The sequence below is a fragment of the Scyliorhinus torazame genome, chromosome 5, assembly GCF_047496885.1.
Source record: "Scyliorhinus torazame isolate Kashiwa2021f chromosome 5, sScyTor2.1, whole genome shotgun sequence".
NCBI classification, from domain to species: domain Eukaryota; kingdom Metazoa; phylum Chordata; class Chondrichthyes; order Carcharhiniformes; family Scyliorhinidae; genus Scyliorhinus; species Scyliorhinus torazame.
Window position 1 is genome coordinate 181,563,261 of NC_092711.1, and position 15,236 is coordinate 181,578,496.

The 15,236-nt window shown below is 51.6% G+C and overlaps 1 protein-coding gene across 3 annotated transcripts; it reads left to right on the top strand.

The window, feature by feature from the left end:
- The first annotated feature begins 4,534 nt into the window (after window positions 1–4,534).
- LOC140420772 (uncharacterized) lies at window positions 4,535–9,378 on the top strand. 3 transcript variants are annotated; one of them, XM_072504765.1, is made up of 2 exons: window positions 4,535–4,643; window positions 7,191–9,378. In XM_072504765.1, exon 2 carries the CDS (start codon window positions 7,368–7,370, stop codon window positions 8,040–8,042), a length of 675 nt encoding a protein of 224 aa, XP_072360866.1. In that variant the 5' UTR covers window positions 4,535–4,643; window positions 7,191–7,367; the 3' UTR covers window positions 8,043–9,378. The 3 variants fall into 3 exon arrangements, with proteins under 3 accessions (XP_072360866.1, XP_072360867.1, XP_072360868.1); XM_072504766.1 differs by lacking the exon at window positions 4,535–4,643 and adding an exon at window positions 4,853–4,953; XM_072504767.1 differs by lacking the exon at window positions 4,535–4,643 and adding an exon at window positions 5,969–6,445.
- Window positions 9,379–15,236: the final 5,858 nt, after the last annotated feature.

Below are 15,236 nucleotides of genomic sequence, written 5' to 3' on the forward strand. Positions count from 1 at the left end.
CTGGCCTCCGGATCCCATTGCGTAGTGATCCGGGATACTGTACGGTCACACTCACGGTTCAGGGCGTAGAATTCAGCGGCTTCCGCCTCTACGTCCTCCCTAACCTCATGATGCGCTGCTCTACTACTTGGCCTGGACTTCCAGTGCAATCTCCAGAGCCTAACCTCAAATTTGGCGGGCCCCTACCACCCCTCACTGTGTTCAGCCTCGCGACCCTAAAGGTCGATCCGCCTTCTCTCTTCGCAAATCTAACCCCGTCACCACCAAGAGCAGATGGTACAGCACCCAGGACAGGACCTTCACCAGGTCAGAGATCCAGCGGCTGCTTCGGGAAGGCATCACCGAGGCCAGCAACAGCCACTGGAGAGCCCAAGTGGTGGTCGTTAAAACTGGGGAGAAACACAGAATAGTCGTGGACTACAGTCAGACCATCAATCGGTACACGCAGCTCGACGCGTACCCCCTCCCACGCATATCTGATATGGTCAATCAGATTGCACAGTACCAGGTCTTCTCAACGGTAGACCTCAAATCCGCCTACCACCAGCTCCCCATTCGTAAATCGGACGGTCCATACACCGCTTTCGAGGTGGACGGTCGTCTCTATCATTTCCTCAAGGTTCCCTTTGGCGTCACTAACGGGGTCTCGGTCTTCCAAAGGGAGATGGACCGAATGCTCGACTGGTACGGTTTGCGGGCCACCTTCCCGTACCTAGACAACGTCACCATCTGCGGCCATGACCAGCAGGACCATGATGCCAACCTTGACAAATTTCTCCACACCGCCACTCTCCTCAACCTCACCTACAAGGAGAAGTGCGCATTTAGCACAACCCGCTTAGCCATACTTGGCTATGTGGTCCAGAACGGAGTTCTGGGGCCCGATCCCGACCACATGCACCGCCTCATGGAGCTCTCCCTTCCCCACTGCCCCAAGGCCCTCAATCGCTGCCTGGGGTTCTTCTCATATTACGCCCAGTGGGTCCCAAACTATGTGGGCAAGGCCCGCCCACTCATACAGTCCACACACTTTCCCCTGGTGGCCGAGGCACAACAGGGCTTCGCCCGTATCAGAGACGATATCGCCAAAGCCGGGATGCACGCAGTGGACGAGACACTGCCCTTTCAAGTAGAGAGCGATGCATCGGACGTCGCCCTAGCCGCCACCCTCAATCAGGCAGGCAGACCCGTGGCATTCTTCTCTTGCACACTTCATGCCTCAGACATTTGGCACTCATCCATCGAAAAAGAGGCCCAAACTATTGTTGAGGCTGTGTGGCATTGGAGGCATTACCTGGCCGGCAGGAGATTCACCCTCCTCACTGACCAACGGTCGGCTGCCTTCATGTTCAATAACACACAGCGGGGCAAGATCAAAAACGATAAAATCTTGCGGTGGAGGATCGAGCTCTCCACCTATAATTACGAGATTTTGTATCGCCCCGGCAAACTCAACGAGCCCCCAGACGCCCTATCCCAAGGTACATATGCCAGCACACAAGTAAACTGACTCCGGGCCCTGCACGACAGCCTTTGTCACCCAGGGGTCACTCGATTTTTCCATTTCATCAAGACCCGCAACCTGCCCTACTCCGTCGAGGAAGTACGGACAATCACCAGGGACTGCCAGGTCTGTCCAGAGCACAAGCCGCACTTCTACCGGCCGGACCGTGCGCGCCTGGTGAAGGCCTCCCGCCCCTTTGAACGCCTCAGCGTGGATTTCAAAGGGCCCCTCCCCTCCACCGACCGAAACACGTATATTCTTAGTGTGGTCGATGAGTACTCCAGATTCGCCTTCGCCATCCCATGCCCCGACATGACGTCCGCCACTGTCATCAAAGGCCTAAACACTATCTTCGCTCTGTTCGATTTCCCCACCTGCCTCCAGCAGGACGACCAGGTATAACGCCCGGGGAAACGGGCAGGTAGAGAGGGAGAACGGGACGGTGTCGAGGGCCGTCAACCTACGGTCCAGGAACCTCCCAGCTTCTCGCTGGCAGGAGGTCCTCCCTGATGCACTCCACTCCATTCGGTCACTGCTGTGCACCGTCACGAACACATCCCATGAACGTCTTTCTGCCTTCCCCAGGAAGTCCACATCTGGGGTGCCGCTCCCGACCTGGCTCTCGGCTCCAGGACCAGTCCTGCTCCGTAGGCACACCCAACTCCACAAGGCGGATCCGTTGGTGGAGAGGGTGCAATTGCTCCATGCAAACCCCCAGTATGCCTACATGGCGTACCCCGACTGCCGCCAGGATACTGTCTCCCTCAGGAACCTGGCACCAGCAGGTTCCACACACACACACACAACTCCGGCCCGGCGCCACCCTCCCCTCCCCCGGCACTCCCAGCATTAACCCCACCAGGACCACCCGTCCTTCCCCTGCCCACGACATAGGATGAAGAGGATTTCGGCACACTCCCGGAGTCACCGAACATCGGGCCAGATCGACATCACCGCCACCACTACGTCGCTCCCAGCGGAACATCGAGGCACCGGACCGGTTAAACCTCTAACTGGTCCGCCAGTCTTCAAAAGACATTTTTTTTTCTGCTCAAATACTGTAAATATAGATTTATTGCTGTATATAGTTCTCCATCACCGCCGCCGGACTCAATTTTAACAGGGGGTGAATGTCGTAAACCACTGTTGCACCTATATTAAGTGATGTATGTTAGGACCTGTACTACAGGTTCGCCAGTTGTCCCTGCCTGCTGGCTCCGCCCAGTAGGCAGAGTATAAATATGCATGTCCTCCATTCAGCTGCTGTGGGAGGCCACACATCTCAGAGCAATAAAACCTCAGTTGTATCCAACTCTAGTCTTTGTTCAATTGATCGTGCATCAGTATTGCTAATGGCTTGCGGAGGGCAGTGTGATAAAGAACCTGACTCACCCGGACCCCCCAGAAATCCGGCCGTTCGCCACATTGGTGGCCCTAGTGGGTGAGCATTTTGACCCGAAAACATCACTCATTGTACCCCTTTCCGGTTCCACATGACTGCTCATGCCCAGGCCGAGTCTGTGAGTGACATCCTGGCCCGCCTCCGAAAGTTGTCTGAGACTTACAAATTTGGAGCGACATTGAAGAGACACTCTGGGACCACTTAGTGTGTGGACTGTGCAATGCGGCCACACAATGGATTTATTAGCTGAGGTCCACCTGGATCTGTGGCGCACGATGCCATCTCTAGAGAAAGCAGCAAAAAAGGGACCCAGGAACGTCAGGGAATGATGGTGCTCAGTCTGGGATGCCAAAGCGAGCGCAAATCACACTTGGCCAGAAATGAGGAAGCCGGCCCCCAGCAGTGGTCCGCCTTCCAGAGGAAAACGGGACGTAATAGAGGCCGGGAACGCCTCTGGACATTCTCCGCCAAGCATGAGGAACAGGAATACAACTACCGAGCAGCAGGGGCTGCAACAGGCCACAAAGACCAGTGAACAGGAGGCCCTACCGGCCGCTGACCTGTCAGGCACTTCCACCCCCCACGTGACAGGGCTTACTATGTGGCAGGGTACAGCGTGGCTGCACCAAGAGTGGTGCCCATATGGAGCTCTCTGCAAATTAATGGCACCCAATCTTCATGGAGATCGACACAGGGGCGGTGGCGTCTGTAGTCAGCCACCGTACATCCGACCGCATTCGGTCTGGCCTTCAATCACTGACCTTGTTGGACACCAAATCAAGGCTGGCCACTTATACAGGGCAACCACTGGCAATAGCAGGCACTTCAACTGTTCCGGTCGAGTATGGTCAACAAACTGCAAATCGACCTCTGGTGGTTGTCCACAGGAGCGGTCTCAGCTTACTGGGGCATGACTGGTTACGCGACCTGTGGTCAGGTGTGCCGCATAGCATCATAGAATTTACAGTGCAGAATGAGGCCTTGAAAGGGTTCCGACAAGATTTCCATCAGTGATCCAGGATTGCTTCTCCACCATCAAAGGGGCTGAGGCCCGAATACGCGTGGACCCGATGGCTCACCCGCGCTACTTCTGCATCTGACCTGCTCCATACGCCTTACGACCCAAGGTCATCATGCACCTGGTGCAGTTCGCTGACTGGGCGGCGCTGATCATCCTGTTCATGAAACCTGATGGATCAATGCGCTTATGTGGTGACCATAAAATTACGGTCAAACGTGTGTCTCGATTGGACCATTATCCAGTCTCTCGGATCAAGGATCTTTATGCAAAGCTCAGTGGAGGTCGCATGTTAATGGAACTCAACATGAGTCAGGCTTACTTGGCCCTGGTCCCAGAGTCCAGACGCTTGGTAACCATGAACACGCACCGGGGGTTATATGAATACACACGCCTGCCCTTTGGGGTTTCCTCCGCGTGCGCAATATTCCAATGCTAAATGGAGAATATGCAGCGAATATCCTATCTAGCCAACGTCCTGATCACGGGCTCAACGATCAGGAGGACCTGCAAAACCTGGCCGAGGCCAAGCAGAGTGAAAAATACATTACTTCCGGTTGCGATGCGGAATGGCGACCGGCAGTACCCACAAGTCGCCGCGGCGGTGAAAGCCCCCTATCGATTTCAGCGGCGGGGTGGGGGTGCCGGCGCAGTCGGGCGGCCGGTGGGGAGTACAAGCTGAGCATGCGCGGCCTGAGAGAAGGAGTTGCTGGTCGGAGGTGAGGCGGGGGCGGTGGACGATGTTAATAACGCCGCTCCTTTGGGGGGGCGGGGATATTCGTAAACATCTCATGGGCCCAAAGGGGTTGGGTAGAAAGTGAAGATTATCCCCCCCTCCCCCATAAACTCGGGGAGCAGCGAGTTCCGTCGCCCAAAGGCGGGCGGGAGAGACTCCGGGGAACAATGGGGGAAGCGTTTCAGTGCGACACCGGGGCAGCGAGAGGAAGGGGGACACTGAATGGGCGCCACCATCTGGATTGGCTTTTATTATTCCTTCCTCAACATCAGATGTAGAAACAGTCATTGCCGGTACAGGACTCGGGGACGGGTGGGGTAAAAGAGTAAATGTTGTCCTTTGCCCTCCCGCAGGAAGAATATGGCGTGTAGCTGAACAAAATAACGTGTCAGCCATTCGCCGGTTCATTCCTCATGATTGGGGGTGGGGCAATGCCTTGACAAGTCAAAGGCCAGGCTGCCCTTTTCATGTTGGGTTTCATACTGGGCTTGGCAATTAACTCGGTTCACATCAACTGGTGCATTCTCCATGTCAATCAGAACCCACTTGCCAACCAATCAAAATACTCTTCCTTTGAAGTATGAATTGTTGTTCGCTTTACATTTGATCTTCTTGCGAATTGTCCTGATGAGTGCAAAACAAAAGGATTTGATGGAAAAAGTGGTATCCCCCCCCCCCCCCCCCGCAATGCTTGAGATATAGAAATATTGAAAATGGTGGTGGGAGTGCGGATGATAAATGGGAAATTAATCTTTAGTTTTCAATTAGCGAAGTAGGGTAGTGTGCCCTGAAGGAGAATGGAAAATTAGGGCAGATGCAATCAGTAACTCAGGGCACTGGGGGAGGGGTGTGTGACTGAGTGACCGTATGAGGGAGCTGGATTAACATCAATAAAGATGCAGTCAGTAACACAGGGTGCTGGGGGAGCAAGAGGGATTACTGAGTGACAGTGTGAGGGAACTAAATTAACATCAGTGCAGATAGTAACAGGTTACTGGGGATAAAGAGGTGTGACTGGGAGAGTTGGATTGGATACAGTCAGTAACACAAGGCACTGGGGGAGTGATAGTGTGAGGGAGCTAGATTAACGTCAGTACAGATCAAGTCAGTAACAAAGTACTGGGGGGAAGGGGGTTACTGAGTATTATGATTCCAAACCAGACCCAACAGTGGCTAGGATACTGGACCAAAACCTCAATATTGTATTTTATTTTTTAAAGACTATGTGAAAAAATCGATTCGCTCCAGGAGTGATTGCATGAAGAAACAGGGTGTAGTGATTTTAAAACAAAACTTTATTATGACTACAATATTAAAGTTTTTAACTTCAAACCCGAAAAGAACCTCTTACATGTACACCTTAACAGTACTATTCAATTTCCCATTGAACAACAAGAAAATGCACATACAACTCTCAATTCAGCTTAAACAAGCAATGCTGAAATTGATACTTGCATTACAAAGCAGATTCTGGCTCTTGCGAGAATCCCTTCAGATCTGTCTGAAGGTCTTCATATGGCTGCTTCACTTGAGTTGTTACAATCTTTTCCTTATCTCCAGACAAGGCTGCTCAGTTTTTAACTATTATCACCTTTTAAGCTGTATCATTGGGAAAGAAAACTGCCACTCTTGTGGCCACACAAGCTTGCCAGGTCAGAGATGACTTCCTTTCAGTTTTTCCCCCCAAAACACTAACTTTCCAATGCTTTTCAAAATGGCTGTGTCTCTCAGCTCCACCCAGCACTGACCTCATCTCCTCAAGATGAAAAAACAGTATCTCTGCAGGTAAGCTGCAAATCATTAACTCTCCAGGGACTTCCCCAGTCAAACCACACTAACCCCAGGCTTTTCATCTTTAAATTGCCCACCACATTTGTAATCCAATTTTCTAAAATCTTCCAATCGTCTCAAGTGACAATGTGATGGAGCTGAACCCAGTCAGCGTCAGCACCTTCAGGAGAGTGAGAGAGAGGAACCAATGAGGGTGGAACTGAACCCAGAGTCAGCACCTTCACGAGAGTGAGAGAGGAACCAGTGAGGGTGGAACTGAACCCAGTCAGAGTCAGCACCTTCACGAGAGTGAGAGAGAGGAACCAGTGAGTGTGGAACTGAACCCAGTCAGAGTCAGCACCTTCAGGAGAGTGAGAGAGAGGAACCAATGAGGGTGGAACTGAACCCAGAGTCAGCACCTTCACGAGAGTGAGAGAGAGGAACCAGTGAGGGTGGAACTGAACCCAGTCAGAGTCAGCACCTTCACGAGAGTGAGAGAGAGGAACCAGTGAGTGTGGAACTGAACCCAGTCAGAGTCAGCACCTTCACGAGAGTGAGCGAGAGGAACCAATGAGGGTGGAACTGAACCCAGTCAGAATTGGAGGATGGAAAAACTGGAGGAAAGGTGTGGAGTTTATAGCACAGTGTTTTGGGGCCTTTGACAGACAGGGATGTTCAGCTGTCTGGACCATGTCACTTGGAAACTAGAATTGTCCATTGCAAATTTGTAACCAGTACTTCTGTTGAAATCCTTTTGCAGGGTAATAGAAGATGAGGATTTGCAGGTAGAAAGCTCAAACAAAACACCACTCGACCAGTTCACAGCCTGAAAATACATTGCACCATTCACAGCGGGAGAGACCAGACACAAAGTTGTGTGTGGGGACGAGGTTTCAACTGATCGTCAAACCCGGAGAGAGACAAGGACACCTGCACCATGGAGAAACCGTGGAAATGTGGGGACTGTGGAAAGGGATTCAATTACCCATACCAGCTGGAAACTCATCGACGCAGTCACACTGGGGAGAGGCCGTTCACCTGCTCCGTCTGCGACAAGGGGTTCACTCAGTCTAGCCACCTGCTGACACACCAACGGGTCCACACCGGGGAGAGGCCGTTCACCTGTTCAGTGTGCGGGAAGGGCTTCACTCACTCGTCCCCACTCCGAACACACCAGCTCATTCACACCGGCGAGAGGCCATTCAAATGCTCTGATTGCGGCGACAGCTTCAAGAGCTCTGCCGAGCTGATGAGGCACCAGCGGGTCCACACTGGCGAGAGGCCGTTCACCTGCTCCGTCTGCGGGAAGGGATTCACCCAGTCGTCCGACCTGCTGACCCACCACCGGGTCCACACCGGAGAGAGGCCGTTCAGCTGCCCTGTCTGCGAGAAGGCCTTCACGTTGGTCGGCAACTTGCTGCGACACCAGCGGGTCCACACTGGGGAGCGGCCGTTCATCTGCTCCGAGTGCGGGAAGGGGTTCACACAGCACTCCAGCCTGCTGACCCATCAACGACTTCACACCGGGGAGAGGCCGTTCACCTGCTCCGCCTGTGGCAAGGGGTTCGCTCAGTCCTCCAACCTGCTGACGCACCAGCGGGTTCACATGTGACGGTTGTGGGCGGATTCGGCTGCGTTCCCTGCTCCTGGGTTTTCACGTTGCAGCATGGGAATTCTGAAACGACGATGTAACTGATGAATTTTCCAATTGCATATCGTGGCTGTGGTTGCGTCTGTCGCGGTGTAAGAATGTACATACTGGAAGGTATATATTAAGTCGAGTCAGGTTTGCCAGCCCTCTCTTTGTCCAATCACGAAGGTTAAAGTGAGAGGAAAAAGAGACATGGTCAATTGAACTGTGCAAATGAGTGCTTGAGCAGAAATCGGTATGAAGTGTCTGTGTCCTGTGTGTGTGTGTGTCTCATTGTGAAGCAGGATGTAGGCAGTAGAAAGACCAAAGGCCTGGAATAATAACAGGGCAGCAGGAAGCAGTGTCCACGGTATGGATATGTTTCGTCACCAAGGCACTGGCAGACTGGATTGCATGAAAGATATTTTGAAAATTTTTTGTGGGGTTAGCATTGTGGGCAGGGTGAGTGGGTGGGTAATCCCTGGATTGGTGCAAAGATATGTTCACCTGGGCGATGCTGATTGACTGTGTGGAATGCTCGTCCTCCTTGTGGTGGGGTGGGGCTGGGGGGGGGGGGGGTTCTTGTAACTCGTGGCTGGGAACACTTTTCACCTTCGCTTCTAGGCCGGCTGAGTGCGCACGTCCGACAGTCAAAACATCCAGACTGTTGAGATCAAGGCACACAGTGGTTAGTACTGCTGCCTCACAGCACCAGGGATCCGGGTTCAATTCTGGCCTTGGGTGACTGTGTGGAGTTTGAACGTTCTCCCCATGTCTGTGAGGGTTTCAGCTGGATGCTCCTGTTTCCTCCCGCAGTCCAAAGATGTGCAGGCAAGGTAGTTTGGCCCATGCTAAATTGCCCTTAGTGTCCAGGAATGCGCAGTTAGGTAGGGTTACGGGGATAGAGAGGGGGGAGTGGGCTGGGCTCTCTTTTGGAGGGTTGGTGCAGGCTCGATGGGCTGAAAGGTCTTCTTCTGCCTGTTGGGATTGTGTGGTTTACACATCCAGTTATCTGGGCAAAAGCCGCAAAGGTGAATCTTTCACACAGCCCCCAGCCTCGCACTTCAATCTTTTTCTTTTATCCCAGAGTAAGAAAGATAAAACCGGCACTGCCCCATCCACCCCGCGCCACTGCCTCCTGATCTCTGCTTTAACTCAACCAGGAGACTAAACAAGGAGACTCACAACACCCAGTCTGGTGGAGGCTAACCATGCTCCCGATCATGATCGACCCCGGCACCCGATTTTACGCTGACTGGCCAATTAACGGCCACCTTACTCATGCACTGGAAATGGTTGAGCCGTGCCATGGAAGGGAGGGAGGGCGGGCGCCGAGAACAGGAGAGGGTCCCGCGGGGCTGAGTTGGGGTGGGGGGTTAGTGAGGGTGCGGGGACAGCCTTTGCGAAGCTGTCTCCGGGAGCTGCTGACCGATTTAAGGTGGTCTCCATATCGGAGAGAGACCAAATATAGACTGGGTGATCGCTCTGCTGAGCACATTAGGTCTGTGCGCATTCAGGACACTGACCATCCCGTTGCTTACCATTATAACAGTAAACTCTGCTCCCATGCCCACATTTCTGTCCTTGGCCTGCTGTAATGTTCCAGTGAAACTCGGTGCAAACTGGAGGAACAGCATCTCATCTTCCGGTTAGGCACGCTGCAGCCTTCTGGTCTCAACATCAAATTCACCAACTTCAGATGATTCGCTGTTCTCATTCCATTTCATTATTTTTTTAAATTATAAATGTAGAGTACACAATCATTTTTTCCAATTAAGGGGGCAATTTAGTGTGGTCAATCCACCTAACCTGCACATCTTTGGGTTGTGGGGGTGAAACCCACGCAAACACGGGGAGAATGTGCAAACTCCACACGGACAGTGACCCAGAGCCGGGATCGAACCTGGGAACTCGGCGCCGTGAGGCCGCAGGGCTAACCCACTGCGCCACCGTGCTGCCTGTCATTTTAACTGTCTTTTACCTTATATTTCTTTCTATACATTTTCTCCCCCCCCCCCCCCACTCTTTCCCCCTATCCTATTGCCTCTTTCCTTACCTTTTCTCCCTTCTGCTTCCCCTTTCCCTCTTTTTTCCTCATTTTACCTCTCTCCCACCCACGTTCCCCCTCCCCCCACATCTACATCTGTCACAGTTTACCCTCTGATTTTAGTTTCTGTTGTTTGGCCTTTCACACCTTTTATTCTCTCTGGGGACTGGCATTAGCACTCTCTTCCCTTGTGTCCTGTGGCTATGACTTTTCTTTCATTCCCCCACCCCACAGTATAAATACCTTCCATGTTCTATGCCTTTTAGCTTTGACAAAGGGTCACCTGGACTCGAAACGTTAGCTCTTTTCTCTCCTTACAGATGCTGCCAGACCTGAGTCTTTCCAGGATTTTCTCTTTTGGTTTCTGGATAAAAGAGGCCAGTTGACCTGGAGTTTGAAAGTTTAAACGCAAACTGGAATCGGGGAGGATTCAGTTTCACTGGGGTATTTCTAACGTGAGGACAGCGCAATCAAAAGAAATCACCGGTAAAGTTTAATTCTTGGTCGATGGGTCCTGCTTGACGTTATTCTCTTGTTCGTCAGCAATCGGTGTGCTATTCATTTTTGTGTGATTTTGAAACATGCTTCAATAAAATCAGTTGGCGAATGTTGGAATCCAGTACCTCTGCCAGTCGTTATTTATCCTGTTCATGTGTGAATCCCCGTAACAATTCATGTATTGCAGCGTCCGGGGCCGAATAATGGTCCATTCCGATAATTGATGTTTGTTTCTGCTGTTGTGACTCCTGGAGCCCGAGGCTGGAGTTTAATATTCTGGACAGGCATCAAATGAACCAGCCCCTTGCTTGAAATACATTCTGGGAAGAGGTTTGTCTTTCCCAACCGGAGTGCTGAGCGTCACCTGCCTGGATCCAGAAAGGACAACCTACGTGTGTGAGGGGGCAAGAATCATACAACAGGAACAGAATTTCAACCTGGCGCAGTTCCCAACGGCCACTCAGCAACAAACAGAAGCCTGGGCAAGGATTTTACGCCTCCCCAATGGGTTCTGAGTCCAGGGGCTGGGATGGGTAAAATTTCATTGATGGGGTCTTGGAACTCCCCTCCTCTCCCGACCCAAACACAATTATTAAAGTTGGACGGGCAGGGTCTTTTCCAGAGGGTTACTGGGTTACGGGGATAGGATAGAGACGTGAGCTTCAGCAGGGTGCTCTTTGTAAGGGGGGCCAGTGCAGACTCGATAGGCCGAACGGCCACCTTCTGCTCTTTTGGGGCTGCCCTCTCCCCCACCCCTCCTGTTCCTCTCCCAGGGCCATCCCCTTACCTCCCGCCCTCAGGACCCCTGGTACTTAGGCCCCAGCATGGTGTGGCGGTACCACTACGGCCACTGCAGCCTGTACCTGGGCGAAAGTCCCGCCTGCTGCCAATCGACGCTTGATTGTGTGTGAGACGGCCCACGGGCCTGTCAGAGTCGGCGGGGATGCTCGCCAACCTGAAAACTCAGGCCTCGGCCTTTCTTGTCTCTTCACAGCGAGAATCTGCGAAAGTTGAACCTGTCGTCTCAGGATGCTTTCAGAAAACCGAGGACTCTGCAGGTGGGCTGGCTGGAGTTTGGAGAACACGGGGGCTGCGGCGACAGGCATGCTCACCCTCGAAATGTCAATGGTTAGCTCCGTGAGAAAGCAAGGACGGGGACGAAGAATTCAAGAAAGGTAGCCCCCATACTTCACACGGTTCAAACAGGGCTGAGTAATTGCAGGCTCGGAACTGTGTCTGGCAGGTGCAAGACAATGCAGGGTCTGACTGGCGCAGCGAGCATGGGAGGGACAGAATCTGTGAAGAGCTGCCCCGCCAACCTACTCGCTAAAACCAAGCGGCGTGAGTGACTAAAAGGGGGAAGTGACATGCTGAGGTTCACAAAGTATTACAAAGAAAAAGGCATCGGGCAGTTGTGGGTTTTCGTTCCTGTTTCATGGGGTATGGCTGGGCCAGAATTTGTTGCCCATCTCTAATTGCCCCTTGAGAAGGTGGCATCACTAGAAGCTTCCTTCTTCAACTGTTGCAGTACTTGTGGTGTAGGTGCACCTACTGTGCTGTTCGGAACGGAGTTCCAGAATTTTGCCCCAGCGACAGTGAAGCAATGGCGATAAATTTCCAAGTCAGGGTGGTGAGTGTCTTGGGGAACTTCCAGGTGATGGGTTCCCAGGTAGCTGCTGCTCTTCTCCTATGAGATGGTAGTGGCCGTGGGTTTGGAAGGTGCGGCCTATGGACCCTTGGCGAGTTCCTGTAGTGTCAGTGGTGGAGGGGGTGAATGTTTGTGGAAGAGATGCCAATCAAGCCTGTTGCTTTGTTCTGGATGGTGTCGAGCTTCTTGAGTATTGTTGGAGCTGCACTCATCCAGGCAAGAGGGGAGTATTCCATCACACTCCTGACTTGTGTATAGTTAGTAGGGGAGTCAGGAGGTGAGTTACTGGCCTCTGACCTGCTCGTGTAGCCACAGTCCAGTTCAGTTCAATTCAGATGTTGATTGTTTGAGATTCAGTGACGGTAATACCATTGAATGTCAAGGGGCGATGGTTAGATCCTCTCTTGTTGGAGATGGTCATTGCTTGGCACTTAGGTTGTGTGAATGTTACTTGCCACTTGTCAGCCCAAGCCTGGATTTGTCCAGGTCTTGCTGCATTTGCACATGGACTGCTTCAGTGGAAGTTGTGAATGGTGCTGAACATTGTGCAGTCAACTGCAAACATCCCCACTTCTGACCTTATGGTGGAAGGGAGGTCATTGATGAAGCAGCTGAAGATGGTTGGGTCTAGGACACTACCCTGAGGAACTCCTGTAGTGAGGTCCTGGAGCTGAGATGATTGACCTCCAACCACCTCAACCATCTTTGTTTGTGCCAGGTATGACTCCAACCAGTGGAGGGTTTTCCCCCTGATTCCTGTGGACTCCAGTGTAGATAGGGCTCCTTGATGCCGTACTCGGTCAAGTGCTGCCTTGATGTCACTCGGACATCACCACTGGCATTCTGCACGTTTGTCCATGTTTGAACCAAGACTGATGGTGGAGAGCAGACTGACAGGACGATAATTGGCTGGGTTGGATTTGTCCTGTTTCTTGTGTACAGGACACATCTGGACAATTTTCCACATTGCCGGGTAAATGCCAGTATTGTAGCTGTACTGGAACATCTTGGCTATGGGTGCAGCATGTTCTGGAGCACAAGTCTTCAGTACTATTGCCGGAATATTGTCAGGGCCCATATCTAGTGCCTTCAGCTGTTCCTTGATATCACGTGGAATTGTATTGGTTGAAGACTGCCAACTGTGATGTTGGGGAGCCCTTGAGGAGACCGAGATGGATCATCCACTCGGCACTTCTGGCTGAAATGTCTGCAAATACTTCAGCCTCATCTTTTGCACTGATGTGCTGGGCTCCTCCATCATTGAGGATGGAGAAATTTGTGGAGCCTCTATCTCCAGTCAGTTGTTAAATTGTCCACCACCATTCATGGCTGGATGTGGCAGGGCCACAGAGCTTAGATCTGACCCATTGATTGTGGAATCGCTTAACTGGTCTATTGCTTGTTGCTTATGCTGTTTGGCATACAAGTAATCCTGTGTTGTAGCTTCACCAGGTTGACACCTCGTTTTTCGGTATGTCTGATGTTGCTCCTGGCAGGCTCTCCCGCACACTTCATTGAACTAGGGTTGGTTCCCTGGCTTGGTGGTAATGGTAGAGCGGGGGATAAACCAGGCCATAAGGTTGCAGGTTGTGGTTCAATGCAGTTTTGTTGCTGCTGATGGCCCACAGCGCCTCATGGATGCCCATTCTTGAGTTGCTAGATCTGTTCAAAGTCTATTCCATTTAGCACGGTGCTAGTGCCACACACGATGGAGGGTGACCTCAATGTGAAGACGGGACTTTGTCTCCACAAGGACTGTGCGGTGGTCACTTCTACCGATACCGTCATGGGCAGATGCATCTGCAGCGGGCAGATTGGTGAGGGCGAGGTCAAGCATGTTTTTCCCTCTTGTTGGTTCCCTCATCACCTGCTGCAGTCCCAGTCTAACAGCGATGTTCTTTATGATCCGGCCAGCTCGGTCTGTGGTGGTACTACTGAGCCACTCTTGGTGATGGACATTGAAGTCCCCTACGCAGAGCATATTCTGTGCCCTCGCCACCCTCAGCGCTTCCTCCAAGAGGTGTTCAACATGGAGGAGTGCTGATTCACCAGCTGATGGTGGATGGTATGTGATAATAGGCATGAGGTTTCCTTGCCCATTTTTGACTTGATGTTGAGGGCAACACCATCCCGACTGCCACCCCTGAGACAGGACATACCCAGGAATGGTGATAGCGATGTTTGGGACATTGTCTGTGAGGTATGATTCTGAGAGTATGATTATGACAAGCTGCTGCTCGACTAGTCTGTAAAACAGCCATTTCAACTTTGGCACAAGCCTCCAGATGTTAGTAAAGAGAACTTTGCAGGGTCGACAGCGTTGTCATTTCCGGTGACTGGTTCGATGCCAGGTGGTCCGTCTGGTTTCATTCCTTTTTGTGTTTTTGTTGCGGTTGAATACAACATGAGTGTCTTGTTCGGCCATTTCCGAGACAACTGCATTGCTGTGGGTCTGGTGTCACATGTAGGCCAGGTAGTGAGGGGAGATTTCCCGAAAGGGCATTAGTGAACCAAATGTTTTTTATTACGACAGTGGTTTCTTGGTCATCATTAGACTTAATTCCAGGTATTTTATTGAGTTTAAATTCCACTATCTGCAGTGGTGGGATTCAAACCCGGATCATTACCCTTAGTCTCATGGATTACTAGTCCGGCAAGAATACCATGATGCCACTGCCTCCCCCTAATAAAGCATAAGGTATTCTGGACTTTATGAACAGGGACACAGAGTACAAGAACAAGGAGGATAGGCTGAACTTGCATAAGACACTATTTACAATATGTATTAATAACTTGGATGCAGGGGCAGAAGCTAAATTTGCAGTTGACATGAAAATCGGTGGGAAAATAAGGAAATAAGAACCTTACAAATGGATATAGATAGGTTAGGTGAGTAGGCCAACATTTGGCAGACGGGGATAAGTGTGAGTTTATCCATTTTGGTCAGAAAAATGGAAAGGCAACTTATGATCTGAATGGAGAG

Coding starts and splice junctions, on each gene's coding strand:
- LOC140420772 (XM_072504765.1), top strand. CDS start 7,368: ATGGAGAAACCGTGGAAATGTGGGGACTGTGGAAAGGGATTCAATTAC.